At 43.0% G+C, this 24,214-nt stretch overlaps 2 protein-coding genes across 8 annotated transcripts in view; one reads left to right on the top strand and one right to left on the bottom strand.

Moving 5' to 3' along the window:
• Positions 1-13,038, top strand: part of ZNF106 (zinc finger protein 106) — a 56,241-nt gene extending 43,203 nt beyond the window's left edge. For all 4 annotated transcript variants that reach the window (XM_027971709.2, XM_012181288.4, XM_060419121.1 and 1 more), the window contains 8 exons: positions 1,478-1,594; positions 3,828-4,019; positions 4,467-4,529; positions 5,212-5,331; positions 5,855-5,926; positions 6,727-6,798; positions 8,571-8,717; positions 9,157-13,038. In XM_027971709.2, the coding sequence (XP_027827510.1) occupies positions 1,478-1,594; positions 3,828-4,019; positions 4,467-4,529; positions 5,212-5,331; positions 5,855-5,926; positions 6,727-6,798; positions 8,571-8,717; positions 9,157-9,213 (840 nt within the window). In that variant the 3' untranslated portion in view covers positions 9,214-13,038. The remainder of the gene's footprint in view (positions 1-1,477; positions 1,595-3,827; positions 4,020-4,466; positions 4,530-5,211; positions 5,332-5,854; positions 5,927-6,726; positions 6,799-8,570; positions 8,718-9,156) is intronic.
• A 476-nt stretch (positions 13,039-13,514) lies between these two features.
• Positions 13,515-24,214, bottom strand: part of CAPN3 (calpain 3) — a 55,883-nt gene continuing 45,183 nt past the window's right edge. For 2 of the 4 annotated variants that reach the window (XM_042251934.2, XM_042251936.2), the window contains 10 exons: positions 23,948-24,156; positions 23,147-23,183; positions 16,516-16,593; positions 16,089-16,146; positions 15,929-15,993; positions 15,391-15,459; positions 15,207-15,285; positions 14,884-15,000; positions 14,509-14,567; positions 13,515-14,173 (listed from right to left, as the gene is read on the bottom strand). In XM_042251934.2, the coding sequence (XP_042107868.1) occupies positions 14,147-14,173; positions 14,509-14,567; positions 14,884-15,000; positions 15,207-15,285; positions 15,391-15,459; positions 15,929-15,993; positions 16,089-16,146; positions 16,516-16,593; positions 23,147-23,183; positions 23,948-24,156 (798 nt within the window). In that variant the 3' untranslated portion in view covers positions 13,515-14,146. 4 annotated transcript variants of the gene reach the window in all.

The following is a 24,214-nucleotide window of genomic DNA, read 5'->3' as shown; positions in this document are numbered from 1 at the left end:
GATGGACCTAGAGAGCTTGTTAAAACACATGTTACTAGATCCCTTTCCCAGAGTTTCTGATTCAGTAGGGTTGGGATAGAGCCCAAGAATTTATTTTTCAAACATGTGATACTGATGCTCCTGGTCTAGGGGTCACACTCTGAGAACGGCTGCCCTAAAGCAGTCACTAAAAGAATAATGCAAAGAAAGATAGCTTAAAAATTTAATAGAGGAGAATTAAAATGGCATACTAAAAAAACTGTTTAATACAAAACAAGGCAGAAATGGGGAAACAAATAAAAATGAGACAAATAGAAAGCAAATTGGAGTCTGAATCTAAACATATTTAATAATCATATTAAATGTGAATTAACACTCAAATTGAAAAGGAGATTGACTAGATAAAGAACAAACATCAAAATCTATGCTGTCTACAAGACACTTTTAAATTCAAAGACACAGGTAGGCTGAAATAAAAGATTGGGGGGGGAAATGTACCTTTTTTTGCAAATAGCAACAAAAAGAGCTAGAGTAGTTATATTACTATCAGGCAAATAGACTTTAAGACAGAATACTACTGAAACAAGGGTAGCTTTTTATTAATGATAAAAGGGTCAATATAGAAGACATTCAAGATAGAATAGTGATCTATCTTATCAGAGAATAACAGAGCATCAAAATATGTAAAGAAAATATTGATGGGATTACAGGGAGAAATAGACAAATCCACATTAACAGTTCTTTTTTTATTATTTTAGTCACTTAGTATCATTCAACAGCATTCAATCTTGAGTACTTACTATGTAATTGGCCCTATTCTAGGTAATTAGATTTTATTGATAAAACACAGTTCTAGGAATTCATGGAAATCATTTTATGAACATCAGCGCAAACTGTGTTTGTATAACCTGTATATGCATCAGAATTATGAAGGAAAATTTTTAAAAAACATATTCCAGGGCCTACTGAGTTAGAATCTCAGGGTTTAGGGATGAAGCTTGGTGTTCTATATATTTTGAAAACTTTTTGGGTAATTATAAACCAGCTAACCTGATACTGGTTTATAGGAGGCATTTGGGAGCTGTTGAAATAGAGAATCAGTAGCAGGAAAGCACATAGTGCTTGATTAATGCAATTATCAGATAATACAACTATAATCTTTATTTTCCTTTTTAGACAAGTGCAGCTTTTTGGCTACTTCATTTAAGAGGCTAAAACCCAGTTCATAGTGCCTTTTGAAGAATTTCTACATTCCAAGTTAGAAACATAGGTAACATTATTAGAAGTTATATTTGTTTACTATGTTACCTACAGCTTGAGGTTCTTTGGCCACAAATTTCAAAGCAGAAAACAGTCTAAGATACTTTTCTACAAAATGGAGGAGGCAACATTTTCTTCCTCATAAGAAATAATTTCACACTCTTGTTTCACAGAGGATTGTTTTCATACCTTATTTGCTTTTAACCTCTACTGATCAGGTGTTGTGTGTTTTTATCAGACTCGAGAGTGTGTGGAGCAATTACAGCTGGAAGACCGGGTTCTCTGCCTCCACAGTAGGTGGCGAATTCTCTATGCAGGACTGGCTAATGGCACTGTGGTCACCTTCAACATAAAGGTTAGTGGTAGGGGAGAGAAGGCTGAACTCCCATGCCACTTAGAAGTGGTGTGTGTGAGGGAAGAAAATACGAAGACAAGGCCATTTTCCTGTTTTTGTGTGTGTAAGAGAAAGCAGCAAAATTACTGCTCAAAAACGTACCTTCTGTTGTAAGTGAAACAAGATGCATTCTGTCTGCTCAGGCCCAAGTGTGCCAGGTCCAAAGTGTAACTCTACTAAATTAAATCAAGCCTAATGATTTGGGGCCAAATAATGAGTCATGGGTTAAACTAGTTTGTCTCATTTTAAGAATGACACCATGAAAAGTGAGCTTAAATTCCTTTGAGTATGACAGTGATGTTGTTTAGAACTGATTTAGGGTAACATGAAAGTAGCCTGTTCTGTAAGCTGAACTAAGTCAAGGTTTGCCTTCATGCCCTTGGGCCTCATTCTTTCCTGACCCAAATATGAATCTATTTGTTGAGCAAGCCTTTATTGAGTACTGTTATGTGGTAGGTCTCAGGATAAGGCTTAGGAAACGAACACAGGCCAATTCTTGATGGCTCTGTGTGCTTTGTTAATGTAGTTGAACTTGTAAGCTTTAAAGCATGAGAGACATGATCCAGTTGGTATTTTAGAAAAAGTCACTTTGGTGTTGAACAGATTGGAAAATACTGATAGTAGTTGAAGCTTGGAGACCATTTAGGAGGCTTTGTTACAGCAGCTGACATGTAGACTAAAGTGAAGAGAATGCATAAAAAATGTAATCAGAGGTAGAAGTTATAGGTTTGGTTACTAATTAGTTGTGGCATTCTATCCCAAGGCCATCTGGTCATCTTTTAACAGTGTATTAGAAGTTTGCTGTATTGTACCTAATTAGAATATCATATGTTTAATTAGTACTTACTGTCTCTCCTACCAGCTATCTGGAACTACGTACAAGAAATGCAATAAAATATGCTATGGTTTCTGCCTTTAAAAAGCTTAGAATCAAGTTAGAAGAAACTAGCCCATATATAATCAAATATCACATTATTTGGTTCACTTGATATGAATAGGTCGCAGAAGACAAGATAGATTTTAAATGTTTTAAAGGCTAAAACGTGATAATTACCCAGTTCTATTTTGCGAGATTAATGTAATCAAAGGTAAATGACGTTAGGAGCCAGACTTTTGGGGCAAAATGATGACAAATTCAAACGGGAATGATCTTTATTTTTGTTTTTTTGAAACGGTCTTTAAATCGTTGAAAAGCCCCAGCAAAGTGGACTTTGAGACAGAGATTTGAGAGTTTTTACAGAGGTGTGAATTTTGAATCCTTGTTAGGGCTGGGCCTTTATTCTGTTTTGCCCACACTCATGGAATGCAGTGCTTTGATGATGGGGCTCATCAAAAAGCCAGGGCTGTTGACCTTGGCCTGTCTACCTTTGGGCCCTGAATGCCTTTCATCTATCTCCCCAGCATTTTAAGATGGCTGAGATAGAGGTTTCCAGCTGCTGCTCTTGCCTAGTCTCGGGGAGTTTTGTCTTATACTTGCACCTAAAATACCTTTTTAGAGTTTGGGGAAAGTAGGAAACTATGAACAAGATTGGTTTGGGAGTAAGGAAAGCAAGTCTAAAATCTGAAGTAAAGGAATGTTTATCCACATCCACATTCAGGATGTGACCATGCCGTGCTGCCTGACATAAAGGCTCCTATAGTTTAACTTAATGTTATGAGAGAAAAACAGAACCAGAGGTCAGAAAAAGGTCAGAATAACATAAAAGTTGATGAATGAGAAACTGGTTGTCTAAGAAAGTAGTTCTCAAAGAGAATTTTGGAAGCAACCATGACAAACAGAGTACATACATTTTGGATGACAAAAATCAGACTTATTGGGTCTTTGGCATGGAAAATGTATTCAAATATGGAAAAAAGGTTTCTCTTTCATGTCACTGACTTAAGGGAAGTGAGAGAGGACATAAAGAGAACCAGATTCTAATTGTGATCAGGATAGCATGGGTCAAAGATAGAAATGAGTTTATAACGTAAGACTGTCCCCACTAGAATGGAGGAAGAAGGTGTCATGAATACAAGAGAGTGTTGGAATGGGAATGGCAGAGGTTGGGGAGTTAGGGATACACAGTGGATATAAAAACTTACAGATAGGTGTTAGAATTTAGAGTTTATATCAGGGTAGTGATTTGGATTAGTTGATGCTGAGTTTTTCCAACTAAGTGGTTTTTACTTCATATAATGGTGGCTTATTTTTCAGAACAACAAACGACTTGAAATCTTTGAATGCCATGGCCCTCGGGCTGTCAGCTGTCTTGCCACAGCTCAGGAAGGTGCCCGAAAGTTGCTGGTTGTGGGTTCTTACGACTGTACCATTAGCGTACGCGATGCACGGAATGGATTGCTCCTTAGAACTCTGGAGGGCCACAGCAAAACCATCCTCTGCATGAAGGCAAGTATGAAACAGGAGTTCATTGTCTGGTGCAAACAGAAGAGTTCAAATGAAATTTCCCATGTTTTCTGACGCCTTATTTAGAATACAGGAGGTTACAGTCCTTTTCCTTAGGCCTGCAATCACCACAGGATGTACTGATTTTTAGCATATTAATTGAGAGACAAATATCTAATTATAGAATGTAGATATACTCAAATGCTGTTCTACTTTGTAATCATTCCAAAGAAGCAACAAAACCAATAATATGTTGTCAGTTTATCAGAGTACTTAGTGGCAGCACATAAATTTCAGTTCAAAAAATTTGTCTGAGAAGCTTATTTTATACCTCATTCATGCTCATCTCAAAACAGGGTAGAAAGTAGAGTTTGCCAATGTGTATTACAAGTTAAAGGAAACCTCAGAACTTTATACTGAATCTCACTCACTGAATTTTTTTTCTTTAAGGTGGTGAATGACCTTGTATTCAGTGGCTCCAGTGATCAGTCAGTCCACGCTCACAACATTCATGTAAGCCTTGTTGGTATATCTTTAATAAAATGGTGGATAAAGCTTGAAGGGATTCCTCTTGCAATTTAAATTAAGCCTCCTTTCTAGTGGAAAGACTTAATAATAATCCTTGTCCATAAGCTCCTGGATACTGTTAAGCACTGTAGAAATCAAAATTCTTCGTGGGGGACAGACTCATAAGTTTACATCAGGTTTAGTTTGAATGTCTCATTTAAATGTGAGACATATTGAGCATCTGAGGCTCTAAGAAAGTAGATATGATATATTGTTTAAAATAGCACAAATAGAAACAGCCGTGAGACTCTGCTTGGGTCATAGAGGCTACTTTTGAAGTTTAGTTCCTAGTCTGAACTTCTGAGGTTATTCAGCCTCAGGAACTTTTTGTCCAGATCCAATGGAATGATAAAAGTGAATATACTTCAAACACTATAAAATACATACTCACAGAGCTGTGACCCTTATCTCTCTGTAACACTGGGTTCTCTCCATCAGGATACAGTGCATATATTTTATATAAGTAACAAATGCTTGTGAGAATACTTCACCTGTCTAAAATTAGTACAGCTACATGTGTGTACAAGTAGTCTCATCATTACCTCTTTTAGAATTACAGAGTTATAAATCTCAAAAGTCAAGACTCTTAGAAATCAGTCTAGTGACTCTTGTCTCTCTTCTGGTGCAGACTGGTGAGCTTGTCCGGATCTATAAAGGTCACAATCATGCCGTGACTGTGGTGAATATCCTAGGGAAAGTGATGGTGACTGCTTGCTTGGATAAATTTGTTCGTGTCTATGAGTTACAGGTAGAATTTAGATTCACTATTTAGTTTGAATGATTTGGAGAGATGGTCTGTTTGGATTTGGTGTGGGTTTTTTTGTTTTGTTTTTTTAAATATGGAAAGGCTGGGGTGGAACTCAGAGTTATGAAGTAGTTTGGTCCTTGGACAGCACTTTCAGAAATACTGCCCTGAGATACCTGGTCAGGTTCACAGGTGTCAAAATTTATAGTTTCTGGAGGGCAGCTGTAGCCTGTCAAATCTGTGTGGTTCTCTGTGTACAATTTCAGGTTTGAGACTTTGACACTACACAGAAATTGGTGGGGAGTTTTTCCCCGCAATTACCAGCTCTTCCCTTGAGGAGGAGGACTTATTAAAAAGATTGCTATTCTATTATGCTTCTGTTAACAAGTGACTGGTGCTTCAGCTTGATACCTGAGGTACAGTTTTAAACTTGCAAAAGCCTTCAGGGACTATGCTTATTAAACACAAGGTATAAATAACCTTGATTCTCTTTCTTTTTTTCCCCTCCTCCCTGCCTCCACTTAAGTCGCATGATCGATTGCAGGTTTATGGAGGACACAAAGACATGATTATGTGTATGACCATCCATAAAAGTATGGTGAGTTTAATTTGCCATGTCACATGTTCGCTTTTGAATGTGTTTACTAAAAATTCTACAGACTCTTAGTAATGTTACTGTCACTTCCAAAAATGACATCTGTTTTGATATGCCTCATTATTGAATGTTTTCTATTTCTTGGTATTATAATATTGAGAAGTAACCCAGTAGTGCTCTTGAATATTCCATTTTTATTAAGAACTAAAATAGTTACAATAAAAAAATACAATACCACCATTAAATAGAAGGTAAATTTAAGATGTTGCCAAAAAAACAGGTGAGTGGTGTTTTTTTCAGAGACATTATGATCTGGACAATACATTGGAATAGAGTCAGGAGATTTGGTCATTGTGGCATAGCAGACCTAAAAGTAGAAGCTAACTCATGTAACCCTACTCATCTTTGATTTTATTTTTAAATTTTGAGTTGAACCAGAATGGATATTTTTCTAACTTTAAGCTGTAGAGCCTTTGTCCCAGTGAAATTCAGAAGCCTGATATGTAATGCCCAGCAGAAGCCAGGGCTACACCAGTTAAAGTATAAGCAGTGCCTCTGAGCCCTACCACTTCTGCTCTCAATGACAGTCCCAAGAATGGCTTTCTAAGGAGCATAGCTTCCAAGTATCCAGACTGGAAGATGTATAAGATACTTTCCTATTATGGTACTCTGGGGCTGGTTTGGGTTTAGGTTTATAGTTTCCTGTTGTAGTGCTACCAGCTTTTGACTCTTATTTTGAGGATGTTCATAGTAGTTTTATTGTGTGTTGTTTTAGTCTGATAATGATGAACATTTTTCTCTAGATTTATACTGGCTGTTATGATGGTAGTATTCAGGCCGTGAGGCTAAATCTGATGCAGAATTACCGCTGCTGGGTAAGGACTGAAACTGTTCTTGTCACCAGACTTAGATGTTGCCCAACCCCAGGCCAATTTATAGATCTTCATTATCATTGGTTTAACATTTTCACATTGAGTCTTCCACCATAGGACAAATAAGCTTATTTTTTTTTAAGTACATAAAATGCTTCTATAATTCTATAGTGAAAGTTCAATCTTAAGGTTAGATACGAACTATGTTTAAGTGTCCATTCAGAGGTTATTTCCTTTGTGTTTATTATTTTGCTTTATTACTATATTAATACATGCCTATAAAAACATCAATAGTACAGAAGTGTGTGAAAGAAAAGTGGAAGTGCTTATTTTCATAACCTGCCTACAACATTTTACCCATTCCTCAGGCATTTACATGTATTAGTAGTTTGGTTTGTTCATTGGTTTTTGAGAAATAGACAAATAAAAATTTGCCCTCTTGAAGTTCTAAACCTCAGTTCACTAGTCTAAATTTCATGGTTTTTATTTTAGAGTGGAGGATGGTGATTAAACCTCAAAACTTTCTCACTGTTTCTTATAAACCTTAATTTAATTCATCAGTTCTAATAGTACTGACCAGAGAAAAGTAGCTGGCACTGAATTTTTTTCCCCTAAACCCTAATCCCCTTTTCAGCATTGATGAACTGGATGCTCACATTTTAAAATTTGAGTTTAGATTTGTCTCTGGCCTAATTCTTTTCAGCTTTTTATACATCACTATCTTTGATTTTTAGTGTTCTCAGTGAAGACAGGCAAAATCTAGTATAACGTATCCAAAACATACTTAATGTTTTAATCCAAAACATACTTAATCCAAAGCAGTATCCAAAATAGACTTATCTAGAGAAATGAGGAAAATACCTTCTGGTATTAAAGCTGGGGGTATGAAATAGTGTTTACAGAGGGAAAATTCAAGATTTCATTACTTTTTAGAAATGAACATGTTAGAATCATTTCTTAAAAGCCTATAAGGAAAGAAAGCCAAAACGAAAGAGTCTTTATGCTTTCTGACTAACAATTGAAATACAGCCACATTTATAATACAGTAAAAAAAACAGAAAGATCACAAGACTGTGATTCAAGTGATAAAAATTGTAAGTAAAGACAGACTTCCTTGGCAGTTTTCTGCCAGTATTTCCACAAATGTAGTTTTCTTTATCATACATTTGTGTTTTCAAGTTTATAAGCCAACAATTCTTAGAATTGTTAAAAATTACTCAAGTATTACAGGAAAGCTCTTTGTCTTTTTAAATAAATGGACTGAGAAACTCTTTTTATGATGGCAAGATAAAGAATTATTATGGTTTACCACGCTCTATAACAACCTAGACGGGTGGGATGGAGTGGGAGGTGGGAGGGAGGTTCAGGAGGAGTATACCTATGGCTGATTGATATCGATGTATGGCAGAAACCAACATAATATTGTAAAGCAACTATCCTTCCATTAAAAATAAATTTTTTAAAAAAGAATAAGTATAGTTTGAATTGAATTTTATTTAATTTGCCTGTATTTGCTAACAGCTTCATTATTTAAAGACGTAATGGCTACATTAGTGCTTTGCCTTTTCAGAATACTGAACTGTCAAAAGACTTCCCAGGCTTTTCAAAGTTTCTGAATAAATTCATGATTAATTTGGTTGCCTCTGGCTTTGCTGAATTTGCCAGCCAAGGATAAATTAAAGAATAGGGGCTTACTCATAGGCTACAATGAAGAATGTTCTCATTGCATGTTTCCCGTATTCTTTATAACTTAACTCTTTCAATTCTCTCTCCAGTGGCATGGCTGCTCTCTGATATTTGGTGTTGTAGATCATTTAAAACAACATTTGCTGACTGACCATACAAATCCAAACTTTCAAACTCTGAAATGTCGCTGGAAGAACTGTGATGCTTTTTTTACTGCTAAGAAAGGATCCAAACAGGTATATCAGTGGGATTTGAGGTCAACCCGGGGTCATTGACTGCTCAGAGCAGGGTTCAGGAAACCTTTTTTGCCTTATTAGAATGTTCAGACTTGCAGTAAACAGGGAGAGTGTTAGGATTTTTCTTTTTATTATTAATATTATTCACAGATTTGAGAGATAGCTTAATGAGGTTTCAAGTGAAGAATTAGGTAGTTTTTGAGAAAGAGCCTTAAGAGAATGTTTTCACTTGTTCCAATCCAGTAACTGAACCTAGAGGTTTATTATAGCATTCTTGTGTTAAGAACTCAAGTGCACAGTTCCATGTGAATTAAGAGTGATGGGTCTTAACTGCCTTTCATGGATCACAGATTAGACCTGGGAAGCTCTCCGTGGCTTTGACTTTCTTTTGACCTACTACCAACCTATTTCTCATGGGTCCTTTTCCCTTTATTTCTAGGATGCTGCAGGACACATTGAACACCATGCTGAGGATGACAGCAAAATTGATTCATGAAGTTTTTTGCCTCCCATGTTGGGAAGTCTTTAGTTGAACTAATCTCACATCAGCCCCTTACACAGGCCAATGTCCTCCTTTCCCCAGTGAATCAGGGAAGGAGAAAGTGGTTACTAGCCAGGCTTACTACTAGCATAAGTCTGGGCAGCTCTATGGGATGACAGGTTACACTTCTAAGTTTTTGCTGGAGGTTTGTCAGATTTAAACAGATTTTTAAGGAACCATACTCTTCTGGGACAGCATGGCATATAGTAATTAATGCTACTGGTGTTCTCCAGATGTTTATTAAAGACACAGATCTTAATTGGTTACCCAGTTTGACCCAAATCACACATGTATTTTATTGATTTCAGTTTGTGATATTTAGTTTCTGTTCTTATGATGGTTTACACCAATAGTCACGTGTTTAAGTACAAATTTGTTCAAATGTTAGGGTTTTAGGATCAGTCTTAATTTCTCCTCAATTATTGCAATCAGTTAATTCTAACCACTGGGTATTTTAATTGGAAGCAACTATTTTCCTTTCTTAACAATTATGTACAATGTGTTTCAATATTCTCGTCTTAGATGGACAGAGCTGGCTTTAAATACTAAGGGGACACACAGTAGATTTTTAACAGCTGGAGTAGCTGCTCTGCTGATTATATTTTAGGAGCTCAGGCAACAGATCACATAATGACAAATCTTTGCAGACAATAATTCCTATTGAACCTCTGCAGATTTTGATAAAAGTCCTCGGTTCAAGGACTTGGTTCAAGGTACTTGGAGATCCCCCTGTTAGACCTGGGTCTAACAAGTATTGGCAGGCTGTTCAAACTGGAGGTGTGCCTTTGTCTTTCCAGGTTCTGACTCTCCAAGCGGGCAGGTTTGAAACCTTTTAGTTTGCTTCATTGCCAACCCCTCTCCCATTCTCTGGTTGTGCCTAGACTGACAGCAGCCATCATATAGTTCCTCTGGGCTCATGAGGTACTTTTCACCCACCCGCAGTACACAAATAGGGGGAATCAGGATAAAGCATCTGAATATAGTATTTAAGGCCTCAAGCAAACTTCTTAAAGACCAGTGTATTGCCTTCACCTCCCCCACTAAGCTGAGAAGGAAGGGTGGAGTGGGGTGAAGGGAAAAGACCCTCCCTGTCCTTCAAGAGCAGCCAAATGAACAAAGCCGCCTTGTCACTGCTTTGTTTTTAAATTCTCTCTGGACTCTTCAGTGAAGCCATAGAGGTGTTACTTTAGCTTTTTGTTTCTGTGATCGTCAAAACTCTAAAAGATTCTACAGAGAGAGGGAGGAGAGGAGAGGGGAGCCAAGTGCCACATACTGAGCTCCAGATGTGATGCCCACTCTTTACTAGAGGAGAGCAGCCAGGTTTATCTCCACCCACCCTAGTGTACACACTTCTCCCATGTCTTCACTCAGACTCTAGGGTAGGGGAACTTCACCTGGGGTTCAGGGATAGGTTTCATGAGGGTATCCAAAACCCCTGGAATTGAGTATAAGACTAAGTAGCTGTTCTTTTTTTTCCAGGAAAGCCTGTGGTGGTTCTTACTGGATCAAAAAAAAAAAAAGAACTAAGCTGGGAGATACATCTAGATAATGAATGGCCCCATGAATTATTTACTTCTGTCCTTATGAAGGCAGGACTCTTGTGTTGACCACGTTACTGAGATTTGCATGATATTTGAGAGAGCAGAGAAGATCTTGTTGTATAAAGTTGATGTGTGCTGTTTCTGTCTGAGAACAAGCATTCCCTTCTCTTACCCCATTTCCTGTACATGTGACCAGAGAACCCAAGCTGTTCTGTGGGTTTGGGAATGGTGATTCCTAGGAAAGTACATTTAGATTTATTGCTAAACCTGGCATTTTCCTTTGGACTGTAGTGAACCCACATTCCCACATTGGCTGAGCAGTGTGCTGAGAAAGTCTTGCATGCTCTGTTACATAGGTGCCCTTTTGTTCTGCCTGAGGACATGTCTGAAAAGATGAGAGTGGTGGAGCCTTTGTACAGCAGGAAAGGGATATGTGAGGTGTTGGGCAGTCGTGGGGAACTGTTGTAGGTATGAACAGATTGATAGAATCAGTAAAAACTGATTTGAGCTTAACTTTGATAGAATCATGCACAGTCTATCTGCCTTTATGTGTGCAGTTATGGATGTTTCTTGTACGTGTTGTATGCATGTGGGCACCTATACTTGATAATACTTCTCCCCATTTCACAGGAATTTTCTTTGAAGCCGTAGCAATAATGTCTTTGTTGCAAGAATGTGTAAAACTCACTTAACACCAGGTTAGTGTATTGCCCTAAATGCACTGTTGTAGCCATCTGTTTAGAAATAAAGGCACCATAAGCATCTTGGCTGCTTATGGTTGTGTGTTATTACTTTTAAGTGTCTTCAAAGTTATGCAGAAGTCTTTTTTTGAAGTCTTCTATAATGTCTTGGCTGATTCTGGCCTTCTCTTCCCTCTCAGATTAGGGCAGTGGTTCAGGGATTTGTGTTGGCTCTGATATTTCACACTTAGTGGAGGAAGGAAATTGTTACGTGATGTGACAAAACACAGCTCATTTCTTCTAAGGAATCAAATGTTATTTTTAATTACTTGTGTTTACTTCTGACAGCAGAAGCCAAGAAAACCATAGCATAAGTCCTTTTGTGTATATATGCTAGTGTTTTAATGGCAGTTTGTTCTGATGGAATATCAGTGACTTCAAGTTTTATCATGAAATTTTTAATCAGGTTCAAAATTTTGGCATGCTACTCTATTCCGTATAAAGCAGTTAGACACAATGCAAACAAAGGGTTTTCTTGACCTGATGTTACTTGAATTTGAGAGAACATCATTGTTACTACACTCCTGCTTTCATGGAGAATTTTTTTTTTCTGCCTCAAAAGTTGAGTGTTTAGCTTCTGAACTACCTATAATTTGTAGGCAACATTATTGCTATTTAAGTGATTATTTGCCTAACAAAGGGTTTTTTGTTTTTCTCTTTTTGGTAGATTATACAGTGGACAACTTTAGTGACTAGGAATGTGGATGATTTGGTGGGAGTAGGTGTATAACACTTAGCGGAATGGTAATGGTATATTTTATGGAAGAGTTCCATTTGAGGGGAGGTTAAACTATATTGTGAAGTGGGATTTAAATAGCACGTCCCCTCTGGTTTGCAGTTTATATAGGCTGACTTATAAATTTTGTAACTGTTACCAAAAGGAGAGCTCCTAAAAACTGTTAAGGCCATGCCTGCCACATTGTTACAGCCTGCCACATTGTTACAACAGTGATTTTATCCCAGCAAATCCTCAGGATCCATGAGAATTTCAGAGATGCTGTCTGATGGTCAGAAACAAGCTGTGGTATAGGTGGTTTGGGTTATACTGAGTTCCATACATCAGTAGATGTGAAATCTTGATTAAACCAAACCTACTACTTATCAGACAGTAACCGCTAACCTCACTTCCAACCCCCAACTATGTGGCCTTGCTGGGTCACATGATGACTAACATTTCCCAGATTTCCTCTGAATTCACAGTAGTAGCCCAGTTGAATTAGGGGAGAAGGAAGCAAGGAGGAAAGGCTGTTGAGGATCTTTTCTCCTGTTTCAGAGAAGTACATGCCCTTGAGCTGCGCCAGTGCCCTTGGTGTCTTGATTTTTTTTTTAATTGAATATGGGTTAGAAGACTGAAATCAGATGACATTTGACTACAAAATGTTTATAAGCAAATAGCTTAGCCTTCTTACATTTTGGTATAAAGCTGTGAACTTCCTAACTTTGTAAAGCAACATATAAAGCAAATATAAGAGGAAAATAAAGTACTTTTACTAATTGTTTATTTTTGTTACCTTATCTACATATTTACGGCCGACCCTTTTCCATGTTGATATAGAGATCAAGAAGGAAATTGGGTGGAAAATGCAAGATGGTTATAGATCATGGTCCAGATAAGCACGGCAAACACCTTCATTTAAGGGTTTGTCCAAGGTCATACAGTAGGTCAGTGTTAGTAGAGGAGCTCTGCGTCATTACAGTCAGCTAACTTGCCCCTCCAGTTAATAGGTGACCCATTTTGTCTTGATCTAGACACCAACACCTATTCCTTTCCTGGTGTATCTTGGAAAGTATTTGAGTGATTCCTGTGCTCAAGAAATAGCAAAAAGGCATGGTTAAAGTGGGGTTTGGGATTTGTGTGTGTGTGTGTATATTTTCCATTGCTGTATTCTGAAACTATAGCTCTATATCCAATGGGTGAGATTGGAGCTACTCAGTCTTGCTGTAGCTCTCAGTGTGAGAAAACAAAACACAATCAAACCAGCAAAACATATGCCTTTATTTAGATGAACTTTTTTCAGAATGCAACCTAACTTATGAGTCAGATAACCCAAAATGTCCAAACCTCTTTTCACTGAACTAGTTTACTCCAGAGCAGCCCTGTCCTGAAACAATCAGGCAGAACCAAGTGCTCATTGGGTTGCTGTCCCATGGGTGGGAGAACACAGAGATGAAGGGGAGGGGGGTGAATGCGGGGGGGAGGGGTCTAGCACCAGGAAGTACTGAGTGCCATTGGCAAATGCTTCTGCAGACAGCTGCGAGCATCTAAGGAGAGTACCTGTCTTCAGAGCTGAGGCCATCAGACTCCAAGCAAAGCTCTCACTGGCCTGTGGATAGCCGAAGCAGACAGGCACTTGGCTCCATGTGGCACAGGGACAACACAGCTCTCCCTTCCCCATTCCTTAACTGAAGGGTCAGGCTGGGCCTGACAAATGGACAGATGCCCTAAGGCTAGGCGGGAAGTAAGTAGAGGAGGAACTAGACTGATGAGGTGCCTGGAGGCTTCCTGGGGATGCAGCAACTGTGTCCTTTGAGGTAAGTGACTTTAGCTCTGTTGGTGAAATTGAAATCCTGAGTGATCCTCCATGCCTTGGATGTGGCCAGCTTGGTTCAGGCATACATGGTAAGCTGCAGCCACTGCAAGAGGAAGGCCCAAGATCAGAATGCACGTGAGACAAAAAGAGCCAAGCCCTAGAGATCTAAAGGGTAGAAGAAAAGGCCAGTCTCAGCATGCCAGACACTGGGAAGATTTCCTGAGAAGCATCCTTCCCACAGATCTCCCCTAGAAAGTACAGATTTTCCAGCATAAAGCCATAACAGGCTTCCTTAGAGCCTTCCCCCAGTATGCATTCCCCATGACCACATCCTGCTGAGCTCTGAGGTTCCCTTTATGTTCCCATCCCATCCCATCCCATCCCTCCACCTCAGATTTTAAAGTGCAGGGGGAGTGTACTGTTTCTTTTAGGCTTTACCTCGAGAACGTTGAGTTTGATGATACCGTCCCCATCCTTGTCAAATGCATTGAAAGCCCCTGCTCGGAAGAATGCACAGACCAGAGGCCAGTTACAGGTGCTCCCCCCCAATCCCCCGCCACTCCACCTTTTTTCTTAAGAGGACCATGTGCCTGGTGATGCCCTTCAGCACCAAAATAGGCCAAAGTATCACCAATAACTGCCCCTTGCCATCCCATTCTGAGCCTAAAAAGGGCCTTCACCTTTGTTCAGCCTGAACAGTAGATTGGGATTTGTCCAGGGTCATATAGTAAGGTCAGTTAGTGGAGATTCCCTCCACTACAGGAGAGGGAGCAGGAAGGGCACAAGAGAGCAGAAGGGTAGCTGTCCACTTACTGAACATGCCCTCCAGCCTGACAAAGCAGCAGATGAAACTGTCGAAGTCGATGTTCATGTACTTGTCTGCATAGCGCATGGTAATGATATCGTAGAGTTGGTTGTTGAGGTGGAAGCCTGTGGGGGAGAGCACAGGAGAGGATGAGATAGGGTTGAGTCCTCAGGCCTGCTTGCTTTCTCCTTAGAACCTCCTGGTCATGCTATGGCCTAGAAGAGGAGAACAAGAAGCCCTTTCTCATCCCTTTGGTAGGCCCCAGTGGCCCAGTCCTCCCCTCTCATCCCCGCTCCTACCACCTCCTATCCGCATCCTGGCCACCCCATACCTGCATCATTGACTGCATTGCGCATCTCGTAGCTATTTATGGTGCCGGATTGGTCTGTGTCGTAGTGTTTGAAAATTTTCTGGCAATAGAAAATTTGAGGACAGAGGTCACACACTCATCCTCTGAATTAGTCCCTTCCTTACTTCACTTTCACTTTACTTCCACCCTTGTTCTTTCCTCCCACCTGCCACGTCTTAATCTTCTTCCAGAGGTGATGAAACTCTTGCAGGTTCAGTCTCCCAGAGCCATCTGTCTGGAGGAAGGAGGTCAGGGCTACAGGGCACATAGCAAAATCCTCCTGGCTTGGGAGCAGACCTTCTGTGGGGGCTGTGCAAGGGACGTCCTCTACAGAAGGGCTTTGCCCAGGATATCCACCCTTGCCCTGACCTAGTGTTTAACACCCCCCTCCATGCTTCCCTAGTCAGAATCAGTGCCTGCTCTAGAACCCAGGGAACCTTTTTCTAAAGACCACTAAAGGGTAGGGCCTCAGAATCCCAGGCCTGAGGTTGAGAGCAGGGGCCAGTGTTCTCCCAACTGTGCTTCCTCCAACAGCTCCTTTAAGACCAGCAGCCAGGAAGTTTAGCACAGGGCCTCCTTAAATCTTTCCTTGAGCATGAATTTGGGCCCCTCTGCTTGACTGGGTCCCCCTCATTGTTGCCCTAGTCCCAGGAGACTACATAGGGGCTGCTGACATGGCTGGGAAAGGGTGGCAGGAAGGATACATCCATGAGAGCGATCATGCTACGGCAGGACTCCAGCGTGAAGCCTTGTGTCTTCAGGTCCTTATCTGAGAGGTATGGAGAAGAGTGAGGAGCTGCCTTCAGATAGCTGGACACACACTACCCGACTGCCCACCTGCCCCTGCAGAATTAAGCTGCTCACGTTTGTTCACAACTCTGTTAAGGACATTCTTGAGCTCATCTGCACAGATCTCCATGTCCTGAGGAGGAAAGGGGAAGAGAGTCATGGTTCAAGAGTGCAGCAGCTGATGGAGCATAGGCTTTGCAAATCAAATCCTGGCCGTCCATGCTTGTATAGTCCATGACAGGGCTGTTCTGTCGGGGAAGCTGGGGCTTTTCTGAGGAAGACACTGTACCTTCAGCTGTCTAGAAAGCAGTGGGCCCACCCAGTGGGTGTGTCGGTCTAGAACTCAAAGGACTTCACTTGTGGATTTCTGTGCTACACTCATATACCCCGTTTCCACCGAAAACCCAAATGACCTCCACTGAACAATAATGAAATAACTGGCAAATTGAGCAATTCATCAAGGAGAGGAGTGTCTGAGTGAGTCAGAGTTGGAGGTACTCACATCGCCTGCTATCTGCCTGAAAATATTCCGGAATTGCCGCTGTTCCTCACTTTCCTGGTCAGTGTTGCCAGGCTCTAGCTGTGGAGGCACAAAGGAAAACTGGTTGGCAGGGACCAGGGAGATGGACAAACCCAAGAGGAAAGTTCCTTCTGGGCTGAAGGAGCCAGGGTGACTAAACCAGCCATAGGTGGCAGCAGGAGCTGGGTACAGAGTCAGTGCTCTTCTTTCTTGGTTGAACCTACTGATCTGGAGTGAGAATCATCTGGGCCCCAACAACCCTTCACTCTGTACCTCCCTAGCCTAGCCAGAGGAGGTATTTCAGCTGTACAGACATGTAGACAGCCCCCTTGGTCCTCTTCCCCCATCCGCACCAATTAGAGCCCTCTCTTCCTTTTACAGCCTGACCATCCCAACCAAACCAGCCCCAGCAGAATGAAGCAGACCAGACCAATCTGATACCTCCAGCTGTTTCTGTCATCAAGGCCAATTCCTCAGAGGACCCTCCTCCCCTCCCCATGCCGATGGGCACCACAGGACAGAGATGTCCATGGGTTTATCCGGAATCTTGCCTGTTAGTATACTTTGCCTCCTGTATACTTTATATGACCCCGTCCTCACTCCAATCTAACACTGTCCCTTGAGCTCTGGAGGGCTCCACTTCTGGTGTCACCCCGCTCCCACTACTGTTCTTTATCTTCCCTGTTGTTAATGACACCAGGAAATGAGCTGTTCTGTCCCAGTGTCTGTCACAGGCTTTGCATCCCTCTTCTCTCATCATCCTGGCTGGATGGGCTCCAGCAGGGAAGCTCAGCCTGTCCTTCCCAGGACCAGCTTGGTGTGGCAGCCAATCCCAAGACATTCATCCAAGCAGCACCCCCAAATTTTTGAATTTGATGAGGGAAAATATCAGTGGGACAAAATTAAACCTCTAGATGTTAAAGGGACACCCCACCCCTATGGCTCCTCCAACCCCCATGCACTCCAAGAGCACAGGCCTCGGTTGTGTGCAGGCCACCCCACTCATGCACATGCTCAGAAACCTGTGGGGATTTCGCTTGCTTATCAGGGCTTGTGTTGTCTTTGCCCTCCTCTGATTCCTGGTCCACACCCAGCTCCTTGTTGCTGTTTGCTCTGTCTGAAACAAAGATGATGGGCTGGAGAGAAAAGGGGAGTGAGGGGGCAGGAAGGAAACAAGAATTACTGGCTGAGTGGGCACATGAAGCAACCTCTCTCTTGGAGCAGCTTTGTTTAGTGAGGAGTAAAGAGCAGAGCTGGGACTTCTTGAACCTCTGTTCAAGCTCCATCTCTGCCACTAACAAGCTGTGTGACTTGAGGAAAGATGCTCAATCTCTCTGGACCTAAGTTTCTTATCTCCTTGTAGAGTTATGAGGATTAAACATGGTAGTTAGTACATGTGAAAATGCTAAGAATCCTAAAAGCAGCATGGTATAGTGCAGTGATTTTCAAGTATTTCGTAGATTTTTTTTTTTTCAAATGGAAACCTTGTTCAAATTAAATTTCCCCAGAAGCTCTAAAAACAGAGCTTCTCTGCTTAATGAAGAGGGCAGAGCTCTTTTCCCTTGACACCCCCACATCACCATGGCAGCTACTGAGGTTTCTCCAAGGAACCTCTAGGACTTGGCAGAGGACACATTGAGAAAAGAACTGACTATCTATATGCTCACTGAGTGGGGTCAGAATACTTGACTGGAGTCCCAGCCATGCCCCTCACATATGAAAAATATCCTCTGGCTTGAGTTTACTCGTCCATTAATGGGGATGATAAAACCTGCTTTGCCCTTTTCATGGGGCTCTTATGGGGATCACACAAGATACTGAATGAATAAATGTACTGGAAAAACGTTTAAGATGATGCCCAAATATAAGGGGTATTTGTCAGACATGCTCATGCAAGTGAGGAGAGTGTGAAAGGGTGGAGAGCGGCTGCCATGCTGTGGCGGCACTGGCTGGGGTATACATCCCATAGAGAAAGCCAGAGGAGGAAGACAAGGCCCCTGTCAGCAGTGCAGAGAACAAGGGGACAGTCAAAGTCTCTCAGTGCATAAGAGTTCCTGAGCACTCTTGAGTTCCCGTTTGCCTTTCCATATTGTTCCTCTAGGGCAGCACGAATGGACAGACCATGGAGAGAGCTTCCCCAGCTTTGGCTCCCAGCAGGCCCCAAATACCTTGGCTTGCTCTGCTTTCCAAGCAAGAGGTCTTGTTCAAGTGACTGATACCTGTAGGGAATCTCAGAGCAAGTGTGGCTAGCAGTCTGAGGGGGGAAGTGTGGCCATGGGGCGCCCCTACCAGGCACACAACTTGGGGCCCAAGTGTGGGTCTGGGCCACACAGGCCATGGAGTGTAAAGGCCCGGCACCAGAGAGCTGAGGGCAAGAAACATGGGTTCAGAGCAAATATGGCTTCCAGTTCAAGTTTCCCCACTCATTAGCAGTGTGTCCTCAGACAAGGACTTCTGAATCTTTATCCTCATCTATAAAAGAGGGATCCTGATAGCACCTACCTTGTAGACACTGTTGTAACTGAACACAATGTATATTTTACCTGCCTTAATATGCAGTTGGTGCTTGGTGAATGTCAGCTCTGGTCTGTACTAGCTTGGAGGATCCCTATGATGGATCCTTCCAGATGCTGTCATGAACACTAACACCAAACCTTGTCTGATGGCCTATGGCTATTGCTCCATTGGTGTGAGGATGCCCAAAGGTCAGTCATTTCTGGATGGCACTCTGGGTGGTCAAACCAAAGTTGTAAAAGGGGTAACATTATTGTAGGCATTACTGCCCTGGAGACCACAGGGGAAGTTATCAGGTGAAAGGAGCAAGGATGAGGTTGATTGTAATCTCGAGTTCCAAAATTACACATGAAAGCTTTCCTCTGAGGCCCCTGAGATGCTCTTAGCATGCATGGTTAGCTTTAGTGATGATGTCCCTGCAGCAGAGTGGTCTTAACCAGGACACCCAGGAGGGCAAGCTCCCCAGGTAGCTCTCCTTATCTTTCCCCCTGAAACCAGTCAAGTTGAGCAGCTCCTCTGGGGCCATGCATGTGAAGCTTCTCTTCCCCTCTCCCCTTTCCTGTCTGGACATGCACAGCAAGCAGAGTCCATCAGAGAGAGAGGTCACTATCTAGGAGGGAATTGGCAACTGGCTTCACCTGGAATGAGAGCCCTGGCAGTGACAGCCCCTCTGGGTGTCCTCTGCCACCCCCTTCCCCAGAAGGCTAAGGAAAAAGGAGTGGGGAGCAGGCAGGGAAAACAGGAGGAAGAAGGAGCTGTCCTGCCTGCAGAGCAGGCACTGGTGTCGGAAGACAAGGCCCTCCCCCCGCCATGGAAATCCTCACACAACTCTGTAATTGCTTCCTGAGGACCAGGGCCCATTGCCATTCCTGCAAGAATCAAGTCTGAGCTTAGCTTAGTCACACCCACTTCTGAGAAAGAAGAGGTTCTCCTGGGGGTTTTTGCAGGACCCCCATGTCAGGCCCATTTTCACTGGTTGGCCATCCTCCCTTTCTCTTCTATGTGGGCGATACAGTGTGGTGGTTCAGAGCACAGACTACGGAGCCAGACCTCCTGGTTCCAGGGTGACTCTGCCACTGGCTGTGTGGTCTTGGGCATGTTGGTCAATCTGTCTGTACCTTTCCTTCCTCTGAAAATGAAGGTAATCATAGTAGAGGCGTCCCTTGCTTTATCATGCTTCGCAGATACTGCATTTTTTACAAACTGAAGGTTTGTGGCAATTCCATCTTAAGTCTAATCGGTGCCATTTTCTGAACAGCATTGTGCGCTTTGTGTCTCTGTGTCACATTTTGGCAATTCTTACGATATTTCACTTTTTCATTACTATCTTATGGTGATCTGCAGTCAGTATTCTTTGATGTTACTACTACAACTTGCTGAAGGCTCAGATGATGATCAGCATTTTGTAGCAATAAAGTCTTTTTAATTAAGGTACGTACTTTTTTTAGTATTAATGCTACTGCACACTTAATAGACTACAGTATAGTGCAGACATAACTATCATATGCACTGGAAAACCAAAAACTTCCTGTGACTTGGTTTATTCTGATACTCGCTTTTTTGCAGTGCTCTGGAACTGAACACATAATATCTCTGAGGTCTGTGTGTACCAATCTCATAGAGTTGTTGTGAGGATGCAGAGAATCCACAGAAAGCACCTACAAGAGTGGCTGGCTCATAGCCTCCACTCGGCAAGTGTAAGCTATCAATGCTCTGTACCCTTAGCTGCCAGAGGAGCTCAGGGAAGGAGGTGGAGGGCTGGGGAGAGGAGGCAGGCCCAGTACACACATGCTCACTCTTACACACTCACACTGCGTGCTGTCTGCCCACTCACCCTGTTACACCCACCTTGGGTTTTTTCTTTTTCTGCACAAGAAAAGAAAATAATAAATGCAAGATAAGTGAAAAGCAAGTTCCCAGAAAACCCAGTGGCTTTTGGCTTCCCTGTGAACCTGGTCCTCAGTGTCGGGTGAGGTTCAGAAATCTGGGTCATGTGGAGCCAAACGGGCCTGGAGGGTATAGGGAGAAGAGAATTTTCCAGGCCCAGACACTGGCAGCTGATAAGGCTTTGCTTTTATAGTCCATTCTGCCATTGGTCGTGGCCAAGGAAGGGGAGCTTCTGGCAGATGTTTTGTATTTTTTAATGAAGTTGGTTACTAAATCACCCCAAAAGTTGGCTCACCTAAACTGGCCTGAAAATGAATTTTATTTGATTTATAGTTTTTGGTTTTTCGTTAAAATTAGAAGGTCAGGGCTTCTCTGGTGGCTCAGACGATAGAGTCCACCTGCGATGCAGGATACTCAGGTTTGATCCCTGGATCGGGAAGATCCCCTGAGGAAGGAAATGGTGACTCACTCCAGTATTCTTGCCTAGAGAATTCCATGGACAGAGGAGCCTGGTGGGCTACAGTCTATGGAGTTGCACACAGTCAGACACGACTGAGTGACTAACACTTTCACTTTCACTGGCAGCCTGCACGGATCTGTGACCCCCTGTGACAGCAATCTGAGGAGCTGAAAGCAGCAGCTCTGCATCCCCGGATTGCCACAGTCACCATCACTCCAGCTGTCTGAAACCAAGAGGACCACAGGCAACTGTACCCACACAGGGACACCAAAACCGTCACACGTGCCTGCTCTGCTCCGTTAGGTGACATACGAATTCAGGTAAGCTTTTGAGTTTGCTGCACCTGATAAATACGCTACACTGATTACCGACATCCAAAAGATAAGAATAGCACCAAATGCACTTAATACTAGGAGAAGGCAATGGCAGCCCACTCCAGTACTCTTGCCTGGAAAATGCCATGGATGGAGGACCCTGGTAGGCTGCAGTCCCTGGGGTCGCTAAGAGTCGGATACGACTGAGAGACTTCACTTTCACTTTTCACTTTCATGCATTGGGGAAGGAAATGGCAACCCACTCCAGTGTTCTTGCCTGGAGAATCCCAGGGACAGGGGAGCCTGGTGGGCTGCCATCTATGGGATCACACAGAGTCGGACATGACCGAAGTGACTTAGCAGCGGCAGCAGCAGCACTTAATACTAAAACCAACATCTGTGATAATTCAAAAGGCCCTTGGGGATCTGCCACTAGCACAGGGTCGGGATTAGAACCATGAGCATCACTACCCAGAAGACAATTCAGTGGGGGTATTTATGCTTCCTCTTATTGGCCCAGGACACACCCACAGAGCACAAGGGACTATTTATTCACCAAAACCCAAAGTCCAAGGCAGTCATAAAACTCCTCTACATGGAGACTTCAGCAGACACCAGCACTGTGCTTCTAACCCTGGGCCTCCTACCCCCAGGGACAGGCCTCAGCATGGGGTGGGGGAGAGAACCTGACTCCACTCAGAGAATCTGGTTGTGAGTTCCAGCCTTGCCACTTACAAGCTCTGTGAACTCAAAGAAACCACTTAACTTCTGCTTAACCCACTTAACCCACTGAGCCTCTGCTTCCTTACTTGAAAACTAGGGATAATAACCTTATTACATGTCAGAAATCTTTCAAGGATCAGAGAGATGACCCATGTGAGAAGTACCTTGAAGATGTAAAACATATGAACAATCGCCATTTAAGGGCCTGTGCTATTCCAGACCCTTCATGTACATGATCTCATCAATTCAAACCTCACAAAAGCCCTGAGCAGCATGTATTGTTAATATCACCCCTATTTTACAGAGTAGGAAACTGAGTTAGAAGGGTTACATAACTTGTCACCGAGCTGGCAGGTGGAGCACCTGGGTTTTGACACCGACTCCAGAGCTGGTGTAGTGCTGCTTTTTTTCTGTGTGAGATTCTAACATAAATCCAGTGCTGGCTGCAGCTGTTGTCACCCCTTCCTGTGGCCTTGGTCCCTCCCTCTTTGTTCAAACTGCTTTTCCTTCTAGGACTCTCTGTCCTTCCAGCCCCTAGACTGACTAAATGCCACCAGGACACAAGTGGCCCCATGACTTCAGGCCATGCCACACGGAAGTTGCAGTAATGCAGAGTAATGGCTCTGCACACCCCAGACTCCCGTGTCCCACGGCTACCCCTCCATCACCCGCCTGTTCCCTGGCCCTTTTCACATGTGAGAGCCAAACCACTCACCACTGGCCGATCCACGGAGATTGTATTCTCAACTTCCCTGTGAGGAACACAAACATGAGGGGGTCTCAGTGTCACCAAGTGCAAGAAGGAAGCAGAGGGCTTTTGCTCAGGCCACCTGGCTTCTCAGAGCCAAGTCTGGACTGACCTCAAGAGAACCTCAGGGACTGACATTCCCTACCACAGGTGCCATTCCCTGAAGCCAAATGCAGACACAGGGCTTCTTTTTGGCTTTGTCTAGGTTTCCCCAGATGTATGACCCAGCTACCTATTCATGGACCTTATGTTTTGTTTAGGGACAGAGGTCAAAGTGGCAAGGGCCTATGAACTCATCTCCATTGACAAAGAGGGCAGGATGTGCCCTTGCTGGCTTCCCTGGTCACCATACATAAAAGTTCAGTCACCCCCCTAACTGCTCCTATCCCTCTTCCCACTTTATTTTTTCCCCTTATCACTTACGTAAATCTAATATACTCTCTATACTTTTTCCTATTACATTGTCATCTCATGCTAGAATGTTAAATTCCACGAAGGCGGGGATTTCTCTCTGTTTAATTCATCGCTCTGTCCTCAGTGCCTAGAAGAGTGCCGGGGACAGAGCAGGTGCTCAGTAGCGCTCTGTGGGTTGAATGGGTGGGTGGATGGATGTAGGGGAGATGCTCCCAGTGGCTCAGGAATAGGGAAAGAGGTCCTGGTCAATAGGACTCCTGGAGGAGACCTGTCTGGCTGTTTCACACCTCTAGTCTCTGGGATGGGTGACGTGGGCTCTTAGGGATAGGCGGGGAAAGCCAGGCTGGGACTCACTCAGAGAGGTTCCTCTTTTCTGAGAAGACCCGGAGGATGAACTCGCCCTCCTGGTGGGGCTCGTAAGTGGAGGGCACAATGACGTACTCGCTGGGAGGCAGGCGGAAGCGCTCAGACACCTCGCGCATGTTGATATAGGTTCTGCTCCTAGCCTTGGAGGCGTTGTACAGGAAGAAGTCCTTCTGCAGGTGCTGCTTGTTGCCGTGCATCTGAGGGAGGGAAGAGCCCAAGGTGCCTCAGCCCCTCGGGAGGGACACCCGGTCCTCC

The sequence above is a fragment of the Ovis aries genome, chromosome 7 (genome assembly GCF_016772045.2).
Source record: "Ovis aries strain OAR_USU_Benz2616 breed Rambouillet chromosome 7, ARS-UI_Ramb_v3.0, whole genome shotgun sequence".
In the NCBI taxonomy this organism is placed as follows: domain Eukaryota; kingdom Metazoa; phylum Chordata; class Mammalia; order Artiodactyla; family Bovidae; genus Ovis; species Ovis aries.
Note: the sequence above shows the minus strand (reverse complement) of the source record. Positions and strands in the feature narration are given on the sequence as shown.